Raw genomic sequence first — 25,186 nt, 5'->3', positions numbered from 1 at the left:
CGAGGCGATGGTATGTTGACAGATGTTTATTGATCTTTGACAGAGCCCTGAGCCTGAACTGAACTGATATGCATCTATATACTCACAAGTAGGAGGTCTATCAGGATAGGTGCAAATGATAAACTCCCGTGCTGCGGCTCGGACTTGTGTCCGGAATCTCGAATTCGCGAGGATTAGTGAACGTGCAACAACTGCTTGCATTTATATAGTGCCACCAACGGATTAAAATAATCCCCCACCACCCCACCACCCCCCCCCCCCCCCCCCCCCCCCCCCCCCCCCCCCACAAGGGCGCATGACAAACTTGGCCGTGGATTAGCACAGGCGAGTGAGAGCTCGGACAAGGATGTGGGGTTCAAGGAGGAGAGAGAGGCCGGGAGGTTTTGTTCGAGGGAGCAATGTCATGCCGACGGAAAAAAGAACTCGCCTATCGTTACCGAGACGCCTGTCGAGTTGCTGGCAGCGATGCCAGGATGTCCGGTCACGCCTGTCACTTGTCCAGTGGATGCTTAATGATGGCGTACTCTGTGGTTTCAGATCTCCGCACGGCCCCTTCACTCACGGGCAGCTTGGAATAGTCGATGCTGCAGTAGAGCAGCGCCTGCCCCGCGTTTCCGGAACATTCCTGCGGGCACTGGTAAATGTGAGCATCTGAGGCGACGCCCCCGGATATCTGGAGGGAGAACAAAATGGTTTAGAGCTCACACCAGAGAATGGCGCCTGATGACTGAGGGTCAAGCCCCTCAGGGTGAGGCAATCTCACTGGGCGTCTAGACATTCACTACAGGTCCAGAATCCCGCCGGGAGATGGACGCTGACCTAGATGGATGTGCAGAGTTGGCCTTCGTGTCCCTACCTCTGGGCCAGAAGGTCTGGGTTAGCCACGGGACGAGTATAGCTGACCTGGTTCAATGGGCTGATAATCAGCCGGAGAATCTTCCCATCGCCACTGTCTTCTCTTTATCATCACACAGGACGTGGGCCTCGCTGGCCGGGCCCAGTATTTGTTGCCCATCCCTAATTGCCCCTTGAGAAGGTGGTGGGTGAGCTGCCTTCTTGAGCCGCTGCAGTCCCGTGTGGTGTAGGTACACCCACGGCGCTGTTAGGGAGGGAGTTCCAGGATTTTGTCCCCTGTGGTGTAGGTACACCCACAGCGCTGTTAGGGAGGGAGTTCCAGGATTTTGTCCCCTGTGGTGTAGGTACACCCACAGCTCTGTTAGGGAGGGAGTTCCAGGATTTTGTCCCCTGTGGTGTAGGTACACCCACAGTGCTGTTAGGGAGGGAGTTCCAGGATTTTGTCCCGTGTGGTGTAGGTACACCCACAGCGCTGTTAGGGAGGGATTTCCAGGATTTTGTCCCCTGTGGTGTAGGTACACCCACAGCGCTGTTAGGGAGGGAGTTCCAGGATTTTGTCCCCTGTGGTGTAGGTACACCCACAGCGCTGTTAGGGAGGGAGTTCCAGGATTTTGTCCCCTGTGGTGTAGGTACACCCACAGCTCTGTTAGGGAGGGAGTTCCAGGATTTTGTCCGTGTGGTGTAGGTACACCCACAGTGCTGTTAGGGAGGGAGTTCCAGGATTTTGTCCCCTGTGGTGTAGGTACACCCACAGCGCTGTTAGGGAGGGAGTTCCAGGATTTTGTTCCCTGTGGTGTAGGTACACCCACAGCGCTGTTAGGGAGGGAGTTCCAGGATTTTGTCCCTGTGGTGTAGGTACACCCACAGTGCTGTTAGGGAGGGAGTTCCAGGATTTTGTCCCTGTGGTGTAGGTACACCCACAGCGCTGTTAGGGAGGGAGTTCCAGGATTTTGACCGTGTGGTGTAGGTACACCCACAGTGCTGTTAGGGAGGGAGTTTCAGGATTTTGTCCCCTGTGGTGTAGGTACACCCACAGTGCTGTTAGGGAGGGAGTTCCAGGATTTTGTCCGTGTGGTGTAGGTACACCCACAGCGCTGTTAGGGAGGGAGTTCCAGGATTTTGTCCGTGTGGTGTAGGTACACCCACAGCGCTGTTAGGGAGGGAGTTCCAGGATTTTGACCCAGTGACAGTGAAGGAACGGCCGATATATTTCCAAGTCAGGATGGTGAGTGACTTGGAGGGGACCTTCCAGGTGGGGGTGTTCCCCATGTATCTACTGCCCTTGTCCTTCTAGATGGTAGAGGTCGTGGGTTTAGAAGGTGCTGTCGAAGGAGCCTTGGTGAGTTGCTGCAATGCATCTTGTAGATGGTTCACACACTGCTGCTACTGTGCGTCGGTGGTGGAGGGAGTGAATGTTTGTGGATGGGGTGCCGATCAAGCGGGGCTGCTTTGTCCTGGACGGTGTCAAGCTTCTTGAGTGTTGTGGGAGCTGCACTCATCCAGGCAAGTGGGGAGTATTCCATCACACTCCTGACTTGTGCCTTGTAGATGGTGGACAGGCTTTGGGGAGTCAGGAGGTGAGTTACTCTTCGCAGGATTCCCAGCCTCTGACCTGCTCTTGTAGCCACAGTATTTATATGGCTAGTCCCAGTTCAGTTTCTGGTCAATGGTAACCCCCAGGATGTTGATAGTGGGGGATTCAGTGATGGGAATGTCATTGAATGTCAAGGGGCGATGGTTGGATTCTCTCTTGTTGGAGATGGTCATTGCCTGACACTTGTGTGGTGTGAATGTTACTCACCATTTGCCAGCCCCAAGCCTGGATATTGTCCAGGTCTTGCTGCATTTGGACATGCACTGCTTCAGTATCTGGTTGCCTAGACTCTCGTTGGGTATCTGGCTGCTCACTGTCGTCGGTGGTGGGTCCTGGGCGCTCGGTGGCAGGTTAACCCCTCTCTGCAGCTCAGCCCAGCTGTTAAAAGTCACCCCCCTCTCCCCCCCGGACATCTCTGCCATTCTCTTTACGCAGGAATGGGTGGGGTTAGGTTCGGGTTTCTCTTGAACACCGCCCCCTATAGGAAGGCAGCTGTAGGCTGCTGCTGCTTCTACCCACGGACCACAGAGCAAGCCCAGCCCCACCCCCCCCCATACCCCACCCCCAACTCTCCCCAATACCCCAAACCCCCACCCCCAACTCTCCCCCACACCCCATACCCCACCCCCAACTCTCCCCCAAACCCCCACCCCCCATACCCCAACCCCAACTCTCACCCACCCCCCCATACCCCAAACCCCCGCCCCCCATACTCCACCCCCAACTCTCACCTACCTCCCCATACCCCAAACCCCCACCCCCCAACTCTCCCCCATACCCCAAACCCCCATACCCCATCCCCAACTCTCACTCACCCCCCCATACCCCAAACCCCCACCCCCATATCCCACCCCCAACTCTCCCCCATACCCCAAACCCCCACCCCCCCATACCCCACCCCCAACTCTCACCCACCCCCCCATACCCCAAACCCCCACCCCCAACTCTCACCTCCCCCCCATACCCCAAACCCCCACCCCCCAACTCTCCCCCATACCCCAAACCCCCACTCCCCATACCCCACCCCCAACTCTCCCCAATACCCCAAACCCCCACCCCCCATACCCCACCCCCAACTCTCACCCACCCCCCCCATACCCCAAACCCCCACCCCCAACTCTCACCTCCCCCCCCATACCCCAAACCCCCACCCCCCAACTCTCCCCCATACCCCAAACCCCCACCCCCCAACTCTCCCCCATACCCCAAACCCCCACTCCCCATACCCCACCCCCAACTATCCCCAATACCCCAAACCCCCACCCCCCATACCCCACCCCCAACTCTCCCCCACCCCCCATACCCCAAGCCCCCACCCCCGACTCCCCGCCAAACCCCATCTCTGAGCACCAACTGGATTCAACCACCCGCAGAGAGAGAGAGAGAGAGCTGTGGGCTCAGTTTACAGAGTAATCCCACCCTGCGTGTGCTGCAGAATCAGACTGAAGGGCAGCCAACGCTTCACACGTACAGTCCCTACCTGTGATCCAGGCGGGCATCTGTCTGTGGGCACGTGACCCTGGTGTGACCCCGTCATATTCTTCCTCCTTGAAAATAAAAAGGAGATTGTACAGTCTGAATGAAATGGCCATTTTCCACAAAACCACCCACAGCCCCATGTACACCCTCCCTTATCACTGACTCTACCCACCCATTTAATCCCCTCCCACATCCCCATGTACACCCTCCCTTATCACTGACTCTATCCACCCATTTAATCCCCTCCCACATCCCCATGTACACCCTCCCTTATCACTGACTCTACCCACCCATTTAATCCCCTCCCACATCCCCATGTACACTCTCCCCCTATCACTGACTCTACCCACCCATTTAATCCCCTCCCACATCCCCATGTACACTCTCCCCTATCACTGACTCTACCCACCCATTTAATCCCCTCCCACATCCCCATGTACACTCTCCCCCTATCACTGACTCTACCCACCCATTTAATCCCCTCCCACATCCCCATGTACACTGCCCCCCATCACTGACTCTACCCACCCATCTAATCCCCTCCCACATCCCCATGTACACCCTCCCCCTATCACTGACTCTACCCACCCATTCACTCCCTCCCACAGCCCCATGTACACTCTCCCCCCATCACTGACTCTACCCACCCATTTAACCCCCTCCCACAATCCCATGTACACTCTTGTAGTAGCCGCAGTATGGAATACAAGAGCAAGGAGATTACACTCGGACTCTATAGTTCTCTGTTTAGTCCATAGCTAGTGGACCGTGCACAGTTCTGGTCACCGCACTAAAGGAAGGATGTGGTCACACAAGCGAGGGTGCAGAATAGATTTACAGGGTATAGTTCTGTCACTGGGGGGGTTGTTGTGAACTGGGAAGTTGGAAGAGGCTGGGAATGTCTTATCTGCCACCGAGGAGGGTGAGGGGTGATTTAACCGAGGCTTCAGAAGCTGTGATAGAATGAAGGATCCTCAACGAAGGGGGGCACAGATTCAGTGGGAGGTTTTGAGGGGGAATGATTTCATCCAGGGTGTGCTGGGCATCTTGTTACTCGCTGCCTGAAAGGATGAGAGAGACAGGAACCCTCATCACTTTAAAAAAACACACGAAGCGCTATAATCCCTAGAGTTTACCGACCGAGGGTGGGAATGTGGGATTATAGCCTGGGTGACTATCAGCCAGCACAGTGGGCTGAATGGCCTCCTTTGTCACAGAATGCTTACAGCACAGAATGAGGCTATTCGGCCCTTTGTGTCTGTGTTGGCTCTCCGAAGGAGTGATTCACCTACTGCCATTTACCTCCCCGTAACCCTGCACAATCTTCCACGCCAGATCACCATCCCACTCCCTTTTGAATTCTCCGATTGCATCTGCCTCCCCCCACACTCTCGGGCGGAACGTTCCAGATCCTAACCGCTCGCTGCGTGAAAGAGTTTCTCCTCCTGTCACCGTTGCTTCTTTCACCATTCACCTTAAACCCGTGTCCCCCCCCCCGCCAATGGGAACAGTTTCTCCCGATCGACTCTGTCCCGGACCCCTCATGGTTTCGAACAGCTCGATCAAATCTCCTCTCGAGCTTCTCTCCTCCAAGGAGAACAGCCCCAGCTTCTCCGATCTGTCCCCAGAACTGAAGTCCCTCGTCCCTGGACCATTCTCGTGAATCTTTTCTGCACTCTCTCTCTCTCTCTCTCTCTCAAGCCTTCACATCCTTCCTAAAGTGCGGAGCCCAGAACTGGACACAATACTCCAGTTAGGTCCAAACCCATGTTTTATACGGGTTTAACATAACCTCCTTTGCTCTTGTACACTACGCCCCTATTAATAAAGCCCAGGATACTGGATGGGCCTCATTAACCGCTCACTCCACCAGTCCTGACACCTTCAATGATGTGTACACGTATATCCCCAGGTCCCTCTGCTCCTGCACCCCCTTTAGAATTGTGCCCTTTATTTTATATTGGCCTTCTGTGTTCTTGATACGCTGCCTGTTCTGTGCTGTAATTCTTTCTATGTCAAAGACTCCGCTGTCCGAAACCCTAAGGATCTGTTTGAACGTTTTGCATCTCCCAGTTTCCCACTGGCTACACTTGAACCCCAACTGTGAAAGTAGTCAGAGGCACTTACGTAGCGTTAATCAGGCTGCACATGGATGCAGTGAGGGCAGCAGCGATTACTGCCCCAGTCAGACCTCCGATCAGTCCAATCCACAATGGCTCCAACACACCTGGAGGATGTCATAGACAGTCACTGCTATTGCAATGCAAGCTTGCTTTCTATACAGCTGCCACTCCATTAGATTCTGTCCCCTTGTTTCGATTACTGAACATCTGAAAGCTATTCACCCAACGTCAGTCCCTCTACCTGTCCTGGGAGTGTTTGATACGGAGAGTGTGTAGAGGGAGTTTTACTCTGTATCTAACCCCGTGCTGTACCTGTCCTGGGAGTGTTTGATGGGGACGGTGTAGAGGGAGATTTACTCTGTATCTAACCCCGTGCTGTACCTGTCCTGGGAGTGTTTGATGGGGACGGTGTAGAGGGAGATTTACTCTGTATCTAACCCCGTGCTGTACCTGTCCTGGGAGTGTTTGATGGGGACAGTGTAGAGTGAGATTTACTCGGTATCTAACCCTGTGCTGTACCTTTCCTGGAAGTGTTTGATGGGGACAATGTACAGGAATCTTTACTCTGTATCTAAACCCATGCTGGACCTGTCCTGGGAGTGTTTGATGGGGACGGTGTAGAGGGAGATTTACTCTGTATCTAACCGCGTGCTGTACCTGTCCTGGGAGTGTTTGATGGGGACAGTGTAGAGGGAGATTTACTCTGTATCTAACCCCGTGCTGTACCTGTCCTGGGAGTGTTTGATGGGGACGGTGTAGAGGGAGATTTACTCTGTATCTAACCGCGTGCTGTACCTGTCCTGGGAGTGTTTGATGGGGACAGTGTAGAGGACGCTTTACTCTGTATCTAACCCCGTGCTGTACCTGTCCTGGGAGTGTTTGATGGGGACAGTGTAGAGGACGCTTTACTCTGTATCTAACCCCGTGCTGTACCTGTCCTGGGAGTGTTTGATGGGGACAGTGTAGAGGACGCTTTACTCTGTATCTAACCCCGTGCTGTACCTGTCCTGGGAGTGTTTGATGGGGACAGTGTAGAGGACGCTTTACTCTGTATCTAACCCCGTGCTGTACCTGTCCTGGGAGTGTTTGATGGGTAGTGTCTACCCCAAGATGAAATCTCTTACCTTTCGCACATAAGTGGAACTTCAGACGTGTCTCCCCGTGTCGGTTGCTCCCGACGCACACGGCGTTAAACTCTCCGGGGCCCCGTTTCACGGTCAGGGTGCTTCTGGCTGCGTGGCCGCTGACCTCTGCGGACACTCTGACCCCCGACCCCGTCCGGCTGCCCCCGACGACCCCGCCTTCCAGCTCCCAGGTGATGTTGGCCGGGGGGTTGCCCCCGACGACGCAGACGCACTCGACCTCCGCTCCCCCGGCGCAGCCGGAGTGCCGCTCGGCCACCGCTGCGTCTGTCAACGAGACCATGCACAACCCGGCCGGTCAGAGCTGGCGCGTTGCCGTGGAAACCTCCCCGGTGGCGCTGGAATGAGGGCACCGCGCACGCTCGGGGGAGCAGGGGAAGGCCATTCAGCCCTTCAAGCCTGCTCCTCCTTATCAATCAGACCGCGGCTGCTCCGACTGTAACCTCAACCCCGCATTACCGCCTACTACCAAACCCCCCTCCCCACCCCCACCCCCACACCGATAACCTTTGACTCCTTCGTTCGTCAAGTATCTACCTACCTCCACCTCCAAAATACTCACTGAGCCACCCTCCACCGCTCCCTGGGGAAGAGAGTTCCGGAGAACCTCCACCCTGTTCCCTCATCTCCCTCTTAAATGGGAGACCTCCCCCCCACCCTCAACCCCAAACAACCTTGTCTTGAAACCGTGTCCCCTACCCTCCTGGTTCTCGTCTCTCCCCGCGTCCTGTCAGCACCCACCCTGTCAAGCACACCCCCACCCTCACCACCAACACCCCCCCCAACCCCCACCACCCACCAAAGCATCTCTCACCCAGTCGAATACTTCTTTTTCACAAGCGTAGCCGCTGTTGTAAGAAACGGGCAGCTTTGCTGGTGCACAGCAAGATCCCACCGACAGCGCCGGAACAGAGTGCCCAGTTAATCTGTGGCATTGTTCCGCCACTTCAGCTTGGGACACCTTCCAGGATTCCTATGTTCCCCTCAGCGCTGTAGCATCGAAAGATTTGCATTTATATATCACCGGTCACGTCCTAATGTTTCCCAAGAGGCTTCACAGGAATCACATGAGGAGATGTTAGGGACAGAGGTCCAAAAGATTGGTGAAAGAGGTCACTTTCTAAGGAGGGTCTGAGGGAGGAGAGAGTGAGAGAGACAGAGAGAGGTGGAGAGGTTGAGGGAGGGAATTCCAGAGCTCAGGGCCCCCCCCAGGCAGCTGAAGGCACGGCCGCCAATGGTGGAGCGATGGGAATCAGGGGATGGTCAAGAGGCCGGAATTGGATGAGCGCAGAGATCTCGGAGGGTTGTTGTAGGGGCTGGAGGAGGTTACAGAGATAGGGAGGGTTGTAGGGGCTGGAGGAGGTTACAGAAATAGGGAGGGTTGTAAGGGCTGGAGGAGGTTACAGAGAGAGGGAGGGTTGTAGGTGCTGGAGGAGGTTACAGAGATATGGAGGGTTGTAGGGGCTGGAGGAGGTTACAGACATAGCGAGGGTTGTAGGGGCTGGAGGAGGTTACAGAGATAGGGTTGTAGGGGCTGGAGGAGGTTACAGAGATCGGGAGGTGTGTAGGGGCTGGAGGAGGTTACAGAGATAGGGAGGGTTGTAGGGGCTGGAGGAGGTTACAGAGAGAGGGAGGGTTGTTTGGGCTGGAGGAGGTTACAGAGTTAGGGAGAGTTGTAGAGTCTGGCAGAGGTTATAGAGATAGGGAGGGTTGTAGTGGCTGAGGGAGGTTACAGAGAGAGGGAGGTTTGTGGGGGCTGGAGGAGGATACAGAGAGGGAGGGTTGTAGGGGCTGGAGGAGGTTACAGAGATAGGGAGGTTTGTAGGGGCAGGAGGAGGTTGCAGAGGGAGGGAGGGTTGTAGGGGCTGGAGGACGTTACAGACAGAGGGAGGATTTTTAGGGGCTCTAGGACGCTACAGAGAGAGGGAGGGTCATAGGGGCTGGCGGAGTTTACAGAGAGAGGGAGGGTTGTAGGGGCTGGTGGAGGTTACAGAGATAGGGAGGGTTGTAGGGAATGGAGTAGATTACGGAGAGAGGGAGGGTTGTAGGTGCTGGAGGAGGTTATAGGGAGAGGGAGAGTTTTACAGGCTGGAGGAGGTTACAGAGAGAGGGAGGGGTGTAGGGGCTGGAGGAGGTTATAAGGAGAGGGAGAGTTTTATGGGCTTGAGGAGGTTACAGAGAGAGGGAGGGGTGTAGGAGCTGGAGGAGGTTACAGAGATAAGGAGGGTTGCAGGGGCTGGAGGAGTTTACAGAGATAGGGAGGGTTGTAGGGGCTGGAGGAGGCTACAGAGATAAGGAGGGTTGCAGGGGCTGGAGGAGTTTACAGAAATAGGGAGGGTTGCAGGGGCTGGAGGAGTTTTCAGAGATAGGGAGGGTTGCAGGGGCTGGAGGAGTTTACAGAGATAGATTTGAAAGGGAGGCGATTTGGTAACAAGGATGAGTGGAGTTGAGTGCAATAGGATAGCGTTGGGTGAAAGGGACTTTGCAGCCTCCATATTCTGACTCTGAGTCTTGGATGAACTGAATTCAATGGAGTCTGGCCGGCCACTTGCATTGAGTAGTGTTAAGAAATGGCAAGAGCGATTACAGCCGATCCCCGCAATTGGGTATCACTTACACTCAGCGCTGATGAACAGGGGGCTTGAGTCGCTGGAGCCCAGCGCGTTCTCCGCTCTGCAGTAGAACCAGGTATCGTTGTCCCGCGTCACCGGGCCCAGGTTAACGGACGGGCTGTTTGTGATGACCTCGGTCCAGTTGTTGCTGCCGAGCCGGAACCAGCTGTAGTTGGCGACCGGTGGGTTACTTTTGCTGAAGCAGCTCAGGGTGACGTTGTCTCCCTCTCTAATCGCAAGCTGCCCTCCGACCACCCTCACCTCCGTCTCCTTTGGGGAATCTAAATGGAAACAAGGATAGTTCAAGAGATGGCACTGCATTACACCCTTAACACCTCCCCTCCCACTCCAGAACTGTGCACAGTGCTCCCAGTGTGGTCTAACCAAGGGGATGGGAGACCGGAACTGTGCACAGTGCTCCCAGTGTGGTCTAACCAAGGGGATGGGAGACCGGAACTGTGCACAGTGCTCCCAGTGTGGTCTAACCAAGGGGATGGGAGACCAGAACTGTGCACAGTACTCCCAGTGTGGTCTAACCAAGGGATACGGAGACCGGAACTGTGCACAATGCTCCCAGTGTGTTCTAACCAAGGGATATGGAGACTGGAACTGTGCGCAGTGCTCCCAGTGTGGTCTAACCAAGGGATACGGAGACTGGAACTGTGCACAGTGCTCCCAGTGTGGTCTAACCAAGGGATACGGAGACCGGAACTGTGCACAATGCTCCCAGTGTGGTCTAAACAAGGGATATGGAGACTGGAACTGTGCGCAGTGTTCCCAGTGTGGTCTAACCAAGGGATACGGAGACTGGAACTGTGCAGAGTTCTCCCAGTGTGGTCTAACCAAGGGATATGGAGACTGGAACTGTGCACAGTGCTCCCAGTGTGGTCTAACCAAGGGTTATGGAGACTGGAACTGTGCACAGTGCTCCCAGTGTGGTCTAACCAAGGGATATGGAGACCGGACCTGTGCACAGTGCTCCCAGTGTGGTCTAACCAAGGGATATGGAGAATGGAACTGTGCACAGTTCTCCCAGTGTGGTCTAACCAAGGGATACGGAGACTGGAACTGTGAACAGTGCTCCCAGTGTGGTCTAACCAAGGGATTTGGAGACCGGAACTGTGCACAGTGTTCCCAGTGTGGTCTAACCAAGGGATATGGAGACCGGAACTGTGCACAGTTCTCCCAGAGTGGTCTAACCAAGGGATATGGAGACTGGACCTGTGCACAGTTCTCCCAGTGTGGTCTAACCAAGGGATATGGAGAATGGAACTGTGCACAGTTCTCCCAGTGTGGTCTAACCAAGGGATACGGAGACTGGAACAGTGAACAGTGCTCCCAGTGTGGTCTAACCAAGGGATATGGAGACTGGAACTGTGCACAGAGCTCCCAGTGTGGTCTAACCAAGGGATACGGAGACCGGAACTGTGCACAATGCTCCCAGTGTGTTCTAACCAAGGGATATGGAGACTGGAACTGTGCGCAGTGCTCCCAGTGTGGACTAGCCAAGGGATACGGAGACTGGAACTGTGCACAGTGCTCCCAGTGTGGTCTAACCAAGGGATATGGAGACTGGAACTGTGCACAGTGCTCCCAGTGTGGTCTAACCAAGGGTTATGGAGACTGGAACTGTGCACAGTGCTCCCAGTGTGGTCTAACCAAGGGATATGGAGACCGGAACTGTGCACAGTGCTCCCAGTGTGGTCTAACCAAGGGATATGGAGACCGGAACTGTGCACAGTTCTCCCAGTGTGGTCCAACCAAGGGATACGGAGACCGGAACTGTGCACAGTGCTCCCAGTGTGGTCTAACCAAGGGATATGGAGACCGGAACTGTGCACAGTGCTCCCAGTGTGGTCTAACCAAGGGATATGGAGACTGGAACTGTGCACAGTGCTCCCAATGTGGTCTAAACAAGGGGATTGGAAACCTCACTGTGCATTGTGCTCCCAGTGTGGTCTAACGATGGGATATGGAGACCAGAACTGTGCACAGTGCTCCTAGTGTGGTCTAACCAAGGGATACAGAAACCAGAACTGTGCACAGTGCTCCCAGTGTGATCTAACCAAGGGATATGGAGACCGGAACTGTGCACAGTGCTCCCAGTGTGGTCTAACCAAGGGATATGGAGACCGGAACTGTGCACAGTTCTCCCAGTGTGGTCCAACCAAGGGATACGGAGACCGGAACTGTGCACAGTGCTCCCAGTGTGATCTAACCAAGGGATATGGAGACCGGAACTGTGCACAGTGCTCCCAGTGTGGTCTAACCAAGGGATATGGAGACCAGAACTGTGCACAGTGCTCCTAGTGTGGTCTAACCAAGGGATACAGAAACCAGAACTGTGCACAGTGCTCCCAGTGTGATCTACCCAAGGGATATGGAGACCGGAACTGTGCACAGAGCTCCCAGTGTGGTCTAACCAAGGGATTTGGAGACTGGAACTGTGCACAGTGCTCCCAGTGTGTTCTAAACAAGGGATATGGAGACCGGAACTGTGCACATTGCACCCAGTGTGGTCTAACCAAGGGATATGGAGACCGGAACTGTGCACAGTGCTCCCAGTGTGGTCTAACCAAGGGATTTGGAGACTGGAACTGTGCACAGTGCTCCCAGTGTGTTCTAAACAAGGGATACGGAGACTGGAACTGTGCACAGTGCTCCCAGTGTGATCTAACCAAGGGATTTGGAGACTGGAACTGTGCACAGTGCTCCCAGTGTGTTCTAAACAAGGGATACGGAGACTGGAACTGTGCACAGTGCTCCCAGTGTGGTCTTAGTAAGATATGAATGTTTTAACAATCGGTTTGTCCTTTTGTAACTGAACCTCAGTGTCTGTTTTGCTTTGTGTCGATGTCGCCATTAATCTTCCCCACTGATTTTATGATTTGCCTTCTGTGCTCCCGTGTCCCCTGACTGTATGTCGTTGTGAGGTAGGAATGTCTGCCTGATTCCTCTTCCCCCGGTGGTGATCCGGTCGAGTGGAAGTGGTCTGGGGACTCACGTTCGATGCTGATGATTTGTGACGTGCTGTTGGTGCCGTGTTTGTTCCTGGCGACACACCGGAACTCTCCCTGGTGCCGGTATGTCAGGTCAGAGAGCTGCAGCCACAGCGTGTTGGTGTGGACAGAGCTGTTCAGGGTTTCTCCGTTTCGCACCCAGGTTAGGTTGGAGGCCGGACGACTCTCCACCGAGCACCGCAGGGCTGCCGATCTCCCCTCCCGGGCGGTGAGCCAGCTGTTCACCCCGCGCGAGATCAGCGGAGCTCTGGGTGGGTCTGGAAATGGAAAGGTTACAGGTCGTGCTAGGTAACCTCCCGGGTCTCTGCGCACCTCCCCCGATTCCGGCCCCTTGACCATCCCCCGATTCCCCATCGCTCCACCATTGGCGGCCGGACCTTCAGCTGCCTGGGGTGGGGGGCCTGAGCTCTGGAATTACTTCCCCAAACCTCTTCCCCCGCCCCTGTCTCTCTGTCTGTCTGTCTGTCTGTCTGTCTGTCTGTCTATCTCTCTGTCCCTCTTGGTCTGTCTCTTTCTCCCTCTTCCCCATCTCTCTCTCCTCTCCCCTCTCTCCCTGTCCCTCCCTCCCTCTCTGTCTCCCTCCATCTCTGTCTCCCTCCCTCTATGTCTCCCTCCCTCTATGTCTCCCTCCCTCTCTGTCTCCCTCTATCTCTGTCTCCCTCCCTCTCTGTCTCCCTCCCTCTCTGTCTCCCTCCCTCTATGTCTCCCTCCCTCTCTGTCTCCCTCCCTCTCTGTCTCCCTCCCTCTCTGTCTCCCTCCCTCTCTCTCTCCCTCCCTCTCTGTCTCCCTCCCTCTATGTCTCCCTCCCTCTATGTCTCCCTCCCTCTCTGTCTCCCTCCCTCTCTGTCTCCCTCTATCTCTGTCTCCCTCCCTCTCTGTCTCCCTCCCTCTCTGTCTCCCTCCATCTCTGTCTCCCTCCCTCTCTGTCTCCCTCCCTCTCTGTCTCCCTCCCTCTCTCTCTCCCTCCCTCTCTGTCTCCCTCCCTCTCTGTCTCCCTCTATCTCTGTCTCCCTCTCTCTCTGTCTCCCTCCCTCTATGTCTCCCTCCCTCTCTGTCTCCCTCCCTCTCTGTCTCCCTCTATCTCTGTCTCCCTCCCTCTATGTCTCCCTCCCTCTCTGTCTCCCTCTATCTCTGTCTCCCTCTATCTCTCTCCCTCTCTCTCTCCCTCTCTCTCTGTCTCTCTCTCTCTCCCTCTCTCTCTCTGTCTCTCTCTCTCCCTCTCTCTCTGTCTCTCTCTCTCTCCCTCTCTCTCTCTGTCTCTCTCTCTCCCTCTCTCTCTGTCTCTCTCTCTGTCTCTCTCCCAGTCCCTCTCTCTCTCTGTCTCTCTCTCTCTCTCTCTCTCTCTCTGTCTTCCTCTATCTCTGTCTCTCTCTCTGTCTCTCTCTCTGTCTCTCTCTCTGTCTCTCTCTCTCTGTCTCTCTCCCTGTCCCTCTCTCTCTGTCTCTCTCCTGTCCCTCTCTCTCTCTCTGTCTCTCTCTCTCTCTGTCTCTCTCTCTCTCCCTTTCTGTCTGTCTCTCTCTCTCCCCACCTCTCTCTCTCCCCGCATCTCTCTCTCTCTCTCTCTCCCCGCCTCACTCTCTCTCCCTCTCTCCCCGCCTCTCTCTCTCTCCCCGCCTCTCTCTCTCTCCCTCTCTCCCTCTCTCCCCGCCTCTCTCTCTCTCTCCCCCACCTCTCTCTCTCTCCCCCCGCTCTCTCGCTCTTTCTCTCCCCCCGCCTCTCTCTCTCTCTCTCTCCCCCACCTCTCTCTCTCTCCCCCCGCTCTCTCGCTCTTTCTCTCCCTCCGCCTCTCTCTCTCTCTCTCCCCCCGCCTCTCTCTCTCTCTCTCTCTCCCCCCGCCTCTCTCTCTCTCTCTCTCCCCCCGCCTCTCTCTCTCTCTCTCTCTCCCCCCGCCTCTCTCTCTCTCTCTCTCTCCCCCACCTCTCTCTCTCTTCCCCCGCTCTCTCGCTCTTTCTCTCCCCCCGCCTCTCTCTCTCTCTCTCCCCCCGCTCTCTCGCTCTTTCTCTCCCCCCGCCTCTCTCTCTCTCTCTCCCCCCGCCTCTCTCTCTCTCTCTCTCTCTCTCTCTCTCTCCCCCCCCCTGCCTCTCTCCCCCCCCCACCTCTTTTGGTCTCCTCTCCCTAGTATCTCCTTTTGTGTCTCTGGATCAAATTTCTGTCTGATTCATGCTCCTGTGAAGCACCCTGGGGATGTTTTAGGTTAAAGGTGCTATATAAGTGCAGGTTGTTAGTGATTCAATGACATTGTTGGTTCTGAACTCTTCCTCTCTCTTAATCCCTTATCCCCCGAGTCAGCCAAAATCTCCCAATCTCAGTTTTGAAAATTACAATTGACCCCTCCCAGTCTCGACAGCTTTTTCTGGGGGAGAGAGTTCCAGATTTCCACCCGCCCCCGCCTTTGTGTGAAGAAGTGCTTCCTGACATCACCCCCTGAACGGCCTGGCTGCAATTTTAAGGTTCTGCCCCCTTGTTCTGGACCCCCCCTCACCTCACCCCCACCCCCACCCTCAACCCCACCCCCACCCACCCCCACCCTCAACCCCACCCCCACCCCCCACCGCCACCCTCAACCCCACCCCCACCCCCCACCGCCACCTTCAACCCCACCCCCACCCCCACCATCAACCCCACCCCCACCCCCACCCCCACCCCCCACCCCCACCCTCAACCCCACCCCCACCCCCCACCCTCAACCCCACCCCCACCCCCCACCCCCCACCCTCACCCCCCACCGTCACCCTCAACCCCACCCCCACCCCCCACCGTCACCCTCAACCCCACCCCCACCCCCCACCCTCAACCCCACCCCCACCCCCCCACCGTCACCCTCAACCCCACCCCCACCCCCACCCTCAACCCCACCCCCACCCCCACCCCCACCCCCACCCCCCACCGTCACCCTCAACCCCACCCCCACCCCCACCCTCAACCCCACCCCCACCCCCCACCGTCACCCTCAACCCCACCCCCACCCCCCACCCTCAACCCCACCCCCACCCCCCACCCCCCACCCTCACCCCCCACCGTCACCCTCAACCCCACCCCCACCCCCCACCCCCCACCCCCCACCCTCAACCCCACCCCCACCCCCCACCCCCCACCCCCACCCCCACCCTCAACCCCACCCCCACCCCCCACCGTCACCCTCAACCCCACCCCCACCCCCACCCTCAACCCCACCCCCACCCCCCACCGTCACCCTCAACCCCACCCCCACCCCCCACCCCCACCCCCACCCTCAACCCCACCCCCACCCCCCACCGTCACCCTCAACCCCACCCCCACCCCCACCCTCAACCCCACCCCCACACTCAACCCCACCCCCACCCCCCACCGCCACCCTCAACCCCACCCCCACCCCCCACCGCCACCCTCAACCCCACCCCCACCCCCCACCGCCACCCTCAACCCCACCCCCACCCTCAACCCCACCCCCACCCCCCACCGCCACCCTCAACCCCACCCCCACCCCCCACCGCCACCTTCAACCCCACCCCCACCCCCCACCCCCACCCCCCACCCCCACCCTCAACCCCACCCCCACCCCCACCCCCCACCGTCACCCTCAACCCCACCCCCACCCCCCACCGTCACCCTCAACCCCACCCCCACCCCCACCCCCCACCCTCACCCCGCACCGTCACCCTCAACCCCACCCCCACCCCCCACCGTCACCCTCAACCCCACCCCCACCCCCCACCGTCACCCTCAACCCCACCCCCACCCCCACCCCCCACCCTCACCCCGCACCGTCACCCTCAACCCCACCCCCACCCCCCACCGTCACCCTCAACCCCACCCCCACCCCCACCCTCAACCCCACCCCCACCCCCACCCCCACCCCCCACCGTCACCCTCAACCCCACCCCCACCCCCACCCTCAACCCCACCCCCACCCCCACCCTCAACCCCACCCCCACCCCCACCCCCCACCGTCACCCTCAACCCCACCCCCACCCCCCACCGTCACCCTCAACCCCACCCCCACCCCCCACCCTCAACCCCACCCCCACCCCCCACCCCCCACCCTCACCCCCCACCGTCACCCTCAACCCCACCCCCACCCCCCACCCCCACCCCCACCCTCAACCCCACCCCCACCCTCAACCCCACCCCCACCCCCAGCGTCACCCTCAACCCCACCCCCCACCCCCACCCTCAACCCCACCCCCACCCCCACCCCCACCCCCCACCGTCACCCTCAACCCCACCCCCACCCCCCACCGTCACCCTCAACCCCACCCCCACCCCCCACCCCCCACCGTCACCCTCAACCCCATAGCAATCAGTGTAGATGGGGGCCGAGGGGTACGGGGAGGAGGGGGATGGAGGGAGGAGGAGGGGGATGGAGGGAGGAGGGGAGGAGGAGGGGGATGGAGGGAGGAGGGGAGGAGGAGGGGGATGGAGGGAGGAGGGGAGGAGGAGGGGGATGGAGGGAGGAGGAGGGGGATGGAGGGAGTTGGGGAGGAGGAGGGGGATGGAGGGAGGAGGAGGGGGATGGAGGGAGTTGGGGAGGAGGAGGGGGATGGAGGGAGGAGGGGGGGATGGAGGGAGTTGGGGAGGAGGAGGGGGATGGAGGAGGAGGAGGGGGATGGAGGGAGGAGGAGGGGGTTGGAGGGAGGAGGAGGGGGATGGAGGGAGGAGGGGAGGAGGAGGGGGATGGAGGGAGGAGGAGGGGGATGGAGGGAGTTGGGGAGGAGGAGGGGGATGGAGGGAGGAGGGGGAGAGGAGGGGGATGGAGGGAGGAGGGGAGGAGGAGGGGGATGGAGGGAGGAGGGGAGGAGGAGGGGGATGGAGGGAGGAGGAGGGGGATGGAGGGAGTTGGGGAGGAGGAGGGGGATGGAGGGAGGAGGAGGGGGATGGAGGGAGTTGGGGAGGAGGAGGGGGATGGAGGGAGGAGGAGCGGGATGGAGGGAGTTGGGGAGGAGGAGGGGGATGGAGGGAGGAGGAGGGGGATGGAGGGAGGAGGGGAAGAGGAGGGGGATGGAGGGAGGAGGGGGAGAGGAGGGGGATGGAGGGAGGAGGGGGAGAGGAGGGGGATGGAGGGAGGTGGGGAGGAGGAGGGGGATGGAGGGAGGAGGAGGAGGAGGGGGATGGAGGGAGGAGGGGAGGGGATGGAGGGAGGAGGAGGAGGGGGATGGAGGGAGGGGGATGGAGGGAGGTGGGGATGGAGGGACGTAGGGATGGAGAGCCGCGGGGGAGGGGGCGGAGGGACAAGGGTGGGTGGGGGGGATGGAGGGGGAGGGGAGGGGGGAATGAGGGACGAGGGCGGGTGGCGGGGGATGGGGAGGGGGAGGAGGCGGAGGGACGAGGGCGGTTGAGGGATACCAAGCGAAGGGGGCGGGTGGGAACGAGGGATCTGAGCGTCAGGGTGGCGAAGGTGGGCTTGCTGCCGTGAGGAGGGAGATCCCTTCGTGACCTCGTGGCTGGGAGAGCGATGACTCCCCAGGCCGAATACCCCGAGCGGGACTCCCCGAAAGGCCCGAGGGGGTGAGGGGTGAATCCTCTTACACTGAATTTCTAAACGGACGCTCTGTTGTGTCCCGTCGCTCAGAAACTCGGCTCTGCACCGAAGGACCTTCCCCTGGTGACCGAGGGCCGGGGTGAAGGTCAGGACCCTGGTCAGCACCCAGCTCCTGTTCCTCCGCTGGGTCTTGGTCTCTGAGACCAAAGCGTTGAGACCTTTGATGTGCTGCCAGCTCAGTCTGGACTGGGTCCCGTTGCAGTTGGTCCGGAAGGTGCAGCTGATATTTATGGGCTTTCCGGCGACAATATCCTGGGTGGGGGCGATGCTCGGTTTTTCCCTTGGCTCTGGTTGGAAAAGCGACAGGTTCGTTAGGTTGGAAACATCCATCGGCCGGTTTCGGGCTTTCATTCCCGTCTTTGGCCGGGGGGGTGGGGGGGTGTCAGTGTGGACCCCACCCCACCCCACCCCACCCTAGGGTGCCGTTACGCACCCACCGCCAACCCCCCCCCCAACCCCCTACCCCGCCAAAGTCAGAACCCGCCGAGTTCGGCGCGCCGGACACAGCCCCCGGAAAAAATGCAGACGCGTCAACCGATCGACCCGCCGAAGGGCTCCCCCGAGGCACTGACCCCTCAAACGCGGCCCCTCGACCGACACCAAACCCCCCCCGACCAACCCCCACCGAGCTCCCCCCCACCCCCCCCCACCCTCATCAAAACACCGCCTGGCTTTGGGAAGATTCCCATCGGGTGAGCGGAGACAGGGCGGTGAGGGGCAGACGCGAGGCTTGACATACGCTGGAACTGTACCGGGCGCGAGAGAGAGGAGACGACAGCGATGAGGGAAAGGGGCCTTGACTGACCTGTCACCAGTAAACGGACCCCATTCCTGTAGGTGTACTTGGAAAGGCCGCCCAGGTCAATTCGGAACTGATAGGAAGCAAGGTCAGAGCGCTGGAGGTCGTTGACGATCAGCGAACAGTCTTGATTCTCCAGGTTGCCGGCCAGTTTGTACTTGTCAGAGGGGGAAGGGGTGTTGCTGCTGTTGTGGATCATTCCGTGGACCGCTATCATGTTCTTGAACCAGATTCCCACATACTGGGTGGGGGTTATGTTGCTTGGGAACCGGTACCTGCAGGGAATCACCACACACGACCCTCTTTGTCCCGTGAATTGATGGGGCAGCTCGATGTCCCAGGAGCTGCCCAGCGACCCTGCGGAGAGACGAGAAGGGAGCGTGAGCGGGGACACGGCGCTCCGATGCTCCACACCCTCTCGACATGGGAGCTCGGGGAGTTTCCAGCGCCGAACCGGGCGGCCCATCTGCCCCCCAGTGTGGTCTAACCAAGGGTTATGGAGACCGGAACAGTGCATGTTGCTCCCAGTGTGGTCTAACCAAGGGATATGGAGACCGGAACTGTGCACAGTGCTCCCAGTGTGGTCTAACCAAGGGATATGGAGACCGGAACTGTGCACAGTGCTCCCAGTGTGGTCTAACCAAGGGATATGGAGACCGGAACTGTGCACAGTGCTCCCAGTGTGGTCTAACCAAGGGATACGGAGACTGGAACTGTGCACAGTGCTCCCAGTGTGTTCTAACCAAGGGTTATGGAGACCGGAACAGTGCACGTTGCTCCCAGTGTGGTCTAACCAAGGGATATGGAGACTGGAACTGTGCACAGTGCTCCCAGTGTGGTCTAACCAAGGGATATGGAGACCGGAACTGTGCACAGTGCTCCCAGTGTGGTCTAACCAAGGGATACGGAGACTGGAACTGTGCACAGTGCTCCCAGTGTGGTCTAACAAAGGGATATGGAGACTGGAACTGTGCACAGTGCTCCCAGTGTGGTCTAACCAAGGGATATGGAGACAGGAACTGTGCGCAGTGCTCCCAGTGTGGTCTAACCAAGGGATACGGAGACCGGAACTGTGCACAGTTCTCCCAGTGTGGTCTAAACAAGGGATATGGAGACCGGAACTGTGCACAGTGCTCCCAGTGTGGTCTAACCAAGGGATAGAGAGACCGGAACTGTGCACAGTGATCCCAGTGTGGTCTAACCAAGGGATATGGAGACCGGAACTGTGCACAGTGCTCCCAGTGTGGTCTAACCAAGGGATATGGAGACCGGAACTGTGCACAATGCTCCCAGTGTGGTCTAAAGAAGGGATATGGAGACTGGAACTGTGCACAGTGCTCCCAGTGTGGTCTAACCAAGGGATAGAGAGACCGGAACTGTGCACAGTGCTCCCAGTGTGGTCTAACCAAAGGATATGGAGACTAGAACTGTGCACAGTGCTCCCAGTGTGGTTTAACCAAAGGATATGGAGAGTAGAACAGTGTATGTAAGTCGTTCAACTGTGGTCAGCACCTTAAACATTCACTCCCTCCACCACCGACGCACAGTAGCAGCAGTGTGTGAACCATCTACAAGATGCGCTGCAGGAACTCACCAAGGCTCCTTCGACAGCACCTTCCAAACCCACGACCTCTACCATCTAGAAGGACAAGGGCAGCAGACACATGGGGAACACCCCCACCTGGAAGTTCCCCTCCAAGTCACTCACCATCCTGACTTGGAAATATATCACTGTTCCTTCACTGTCGCTGGGTCAAAATCCTGGAACTCCCTCCCTAACAGCGCTGTGGGTGTACCTACACCACACAGACAAAATCCTGGAACTCCCTCCCTAACAGCGCTGTGGATGTACCTACACCACACGGACAAAATCCTGGAACTCCCTCCCTAACAGCGCTGTGGGTGTACCTACACCACATGGACAAAATCCTGGAACTCCCTCCCTAACAGCGCTGTGGGAGTACCTACACCACACGGGACAAAATCCTGGAACTCCCTCCCTAACAGCGCTGTGGGTGTACCTACACCACACGGGACAAAATCCTGGAACTCCCTCCCTAACAGCACTGTGGGTGTACCTACACCACAGGGACAAAATCCTGGAACTCCCTCCCTAACAGCACTGTGGGTGTACCTACACCACACGGACAAAATCCTGGAACTCCCTCCCTAACAGCGCTGTGGGTGTACCTACACCACACGGGACAAAATCCTGGAACTCCCTCCCTAACAGCGCTGTGGGTGTACCTACACCACAGGGACAAAATCCTGGAACTCCCTCCCTAACAGCGCTGTGGGTGTACCTACACCACATGGACTGCAGTGGGTCAAGAAGGCAGCTCACCCACCACCTTCTCAAGGGGCAATTACAGATAGGCAACAAACGCTGGGCCCAGCCAGTGAAGCCCACATCCCCAAGAATTGATGGAATGATACCTCACAGGAAGAGGCCATTCATTCCATTGGGCCTCTGCTGGAACTTAGAAAGATCTGTGCAAATATTCTCCCCCACCTCCCTCAGTGACCTGTTCCCCAATGGCTCTGCAAGACCTCCCCAATCCAATATTAACTATGATTTCATGTTATATTTCAGAGAGAGAATTTTTCCCTGCATGTTGACACCTGTTAGTTTTGGAGGGCAGGTCAGAACTTTCTCTTCTTGTAAAGATAGAGACTAATTCCATCTGAAGTTGGCATTAAACCAGCTGTCCAAGTAAAAGCTTCGACTGTAGAAAGTCCTCGGCCATAGGGGAGCTTTGAAAGTTAACTTCTGAAGAATTCCCTATCTCTGTAACCTCTTCCGGCCCCTACAACCCTCCCTATCTCTGTAACCTCTTCCGGCCCCTACAACCCTCCCTATCTCTGTAACCTCTTCCGGCCCCTACAACCCTCCCTATCTCTGTAACCTCTTCTGGCTCCTACAACCCTCCCTATCTCTGTAATCTCTTCCGGCCCCTACAACCCTCCCTATCTCTGTAACCTCTTCTGGCCCCTACAACCCTCCCTATCTCTGTAACCTCTTCTGGCTCCTACAACCCTCCCTATCTCTGTAACCTCTTCCGGCCCCTACAACCCTCCCTATCTCTGTAACCTCTTCTGGCCCCTACAACCCTCCCTATCTTTGTAACCTCTTCCGGCCCCTACAACCCTCCCTATCTCTGTAACCTCTTCCGGCCACAACAACCCTCCCTATCTCTGTAACCTCTTCCGGCCCCTACAACCCTACCTATCTCTGTAACCTCCTCCAGCAACTACAACCCTCCCTATCTCTGTAACCTCCTCCAGCCGCTACAACACTCCCAATCTCTGTAACCTCCTCCAGCCCCTACAACCCTCCCATCTCTGTAACCTCCTCCAGTAACTACAACAAACCCCATCTCTGTAACCTCCTCCAGCCCCTACAACACTCCCTATCTCTGTAACCTCCACCAACGCCGACACCCCTCCCTATCTCTGTAACGTCCTTCAGACCCAAAACCCCTCCCTATCTCTGTAACCTCCTCCAGCCCCTACAACCCTCCCTATCTCTGCAACCTCCTCCAGCCCCTACAACCCGCCCGATATCTGTAACATCCACCAGCCCCTACAACACTCCCTATCTCTGTAACCTCCTTCAGAACCAAAACCCCTCCCTATCTCTGTTACCTCCTCCAGCCTCTAAAACACTCCCCAACTGTGTAAGCTCCTCCAGCCCCTAAAACCCTCCCCATCTCTGTAACCTCCTCCAGCCCCTACAACCCCCTCTATATCTGTAACATCCTCCAGCCCCTACAACCCTCCCTATTTCTGTAACCTCCTCCAGCCCCTACAACCCTCTCTATATCTGTAACATCCTCCAGCCCCTACAACCCTCCCTATCTCTAACCTCATCCAGCTCCTACAACCCTCCCGATCTCTGTAATCTCCTCCAGCCCGAAATCCCTTCCTATCTCTGTAAATTCCTTCAGCCCCTACAACCCTCCCCTACTCTTTAACCTCCTCCAGCCCTGACAATCCTTCAATCTCAGTAAACTCCTTCAGCCCCTACAACCCTCCCCAACTCTGTAACCTCCTCCAGCCCCCATGACCCTCCCTATATCTGTAACCTCCACCAACCCTGACTCCCCTCCCTATCTCTGTAACCTCCTTCAGACCCAAAACCTCTCCCTATCTCTGTAACCTCCTGCAACCCCTACAAAAAACTCCCCATCGCTGTAACCTCCTCCAGCCCCTACAACCCTCCCCATCTCTTTAACCTCCTCCAGCCCCTACAACCCTCCCCATCTCTTTAACCTCCTCCAGCCTCTACAACACTCCCCAACTCTGTAACCTCCTCCAGCCCCTACAACCCTCCCTATCTCTGTAACCTCCTCCAGCCCCTACAACCCTCCCCATCTCTTTAACCTCCTCCAGCCTCTACAACACTCCCCAACTCTGTAACCTCCTCCAGCCCCTACAACCCTCCCTATCTCTGTAACCTCCTCCAGCCCCTACAACCCCCTCTATATCTGTAACTTCCTCCAGCCCCTACAACCCTCCCTATCTCTGTAACCTCCTCAAGCCCCTACAACCCTCCCTATCTCTGTAGCCAACTCCAACCCCTACAACCCTCCTTATCTCTGTAACCTCTTCCAGCACATACAACCCTCCCTATCTCTGTAACATCCTGCAGCCCTTACAACCCTCCCTATCCCTGTAACCTCCTCCAGCCTCTACTACCCTCCTTTTCTCTGTATCCCCCTCCAACGCTCCCTATATCTATAAAACTCCTCCAGCCCTCACAAACCTCCCTATCCCTGTTACCTCCTACAGCCCTCCCTATCTCTGTGAGCTCCTCCAATCCCTATACCCCTCCCTATCTCTGTAACCTCCTCCAGCTCCTACATCCCTCCATGATCTCTGCACTCCTCCAATTCCGGCCTCCTGTTTCCCATCGCTCCACCATTGGCGGCTGTGGGGCCCTATATCTTGGCCTTATCTGTGCTCCAAGGAAGTGCCTGCGTTGTTTTCTAGGCGCTATACAAATGTAAGTTGTTAACACAATTTTTGCAGCGAATGCTTTGAGTCTCAACAATATTTGCAGAACAGATCAGTGCAGTTAGTCACATTCTTACCTTGTACCAGTGCCAACAAGCACATAATAATCTCTGTTAGGGACATTGCTCTCTCAACAAAATATTCTGGAACTTCTGAAAAGGAAATGAAAGCAGCTGCTGAAGCAATGTGATCTAATATAGAAACAGCCTAACATCCAGAACATAAATATCAGCGTGCAACAAATTGACAGACACCAGCTTTGGATAGAACACAATCTAATAATTAATTCACTGTCCCCATCAAGCACTCCCAGGACAGGTACAGCACGGGGTTAGATACAGATTAAAACTCCCTCTACACTGTCCCCATCAAACACTCCCAGGACAGGTACAGCACGGGGTTAGATACAGAGTAAAACTCCCTCTACACCGTCCCCATCAAACACTCCCAGGACAGGTACAGCACGGGGTTAGATACAGAGTAAAACTCCCTCTACACCGTCCCCATCAAACACTCCCAGGACAGGTACAGCACGGGGTTAGATACAGAGTAAAGCTCCCTCTACACCGTCCGCATCATCTTCAAGTATTTCTCCAATTCCCCCTTGTAAAAGTTCCTATTGAATCTGCTTCAACCGCCCTTTCAGGCAGCACCTTCCAGACCACAACAACTCGCTGTGTCAAAAAAAAATCCTCCTCATCCACCCCCCGTCTGGTCCTTTTCCCCGATTCTCTTCAATCTGTGTCCCTCTGGTTACCGACCCTCCTACCACTGGAAACACTTGCCCCTCAACGACTCTTATCCAAACCTCCACCCTTCTACCCCTCGCGATTTTGAACTCCGCACACGGGTGGCCGAATCCCGGCGCTCTCACTGGTTACATACAGGGTAAAGCTCCCTCTACACTCTCGCCTTCTGGTTCTTGTCCCGGTTCTCAGTGTGATGGAAGGCACTGTCAGCGTTGGAAAGCCCGCTTGTGTAACTCACCCGAGATGGGACGCAGTGCTCAGACTGACGCAGACTCAGAC

At 57.1% G+C, this 25,186-nt stretch overlaps 1 protein-coding gene across 1 annotated transcript; it reads right to left on the bottom strand.

Annotated features, from left to right (window-relative positions):
• Positions 1 to 286: 286 nt before the first annotated feature.
• LOC121274045 (myelin-associated glycoprotein-like) lies at positions 287 to 25,186 on the bottom strand. The gene is made up of 10 exons (XM_041181182.1): positions 25,146 to 25,186; positions 24,236 to 24,310; positions 19,149 to 19,499; positions 18,331 to 18,630; positions 12,810 to 13,082; positions 9,811 to 10,086; positions 7,176 to 7,460; positions 6,056 to 6,155; positions 3,930 to 3,996; positions 287 to 673 (listed from the first exon to the last, which is right to left on the bottom strand). The coding sequence occupies exons 2-10, from the start codon at positions 24,279 to 24,281 to the stop codon at positions 491 to 493; spliced, it is 1,881 nt and encodes a 626-aa protein (XP_041037116.1). The 5' UTR covers positions 24,282 to 24,310; positions 25,146 to 25,186; the 3' UTR covers positions 287 to 490.

This window comes from Carcharodon carcharias (assembly GCF_017639515.1).
Source record: "Carcharodon carcharias isolate sCarCar2 chromosome 29 unlocalized genomic scaffold, sCarCar2.pri SUPER_29_unloc_2, whole genome shotgun sequence".
Taxonomy (NCBI): domain Eukaryota; kingdom Metazoa; phylum Chordata; class Chondrichthyes; order Lamniformes; family Lamnidae; genus Carcharodon; species Carcharodon carcharias.
Note: the sequence above shows the minus strand (reverse complement) of the source record. Positions and strands in the feature narration are given on the sequence as shown.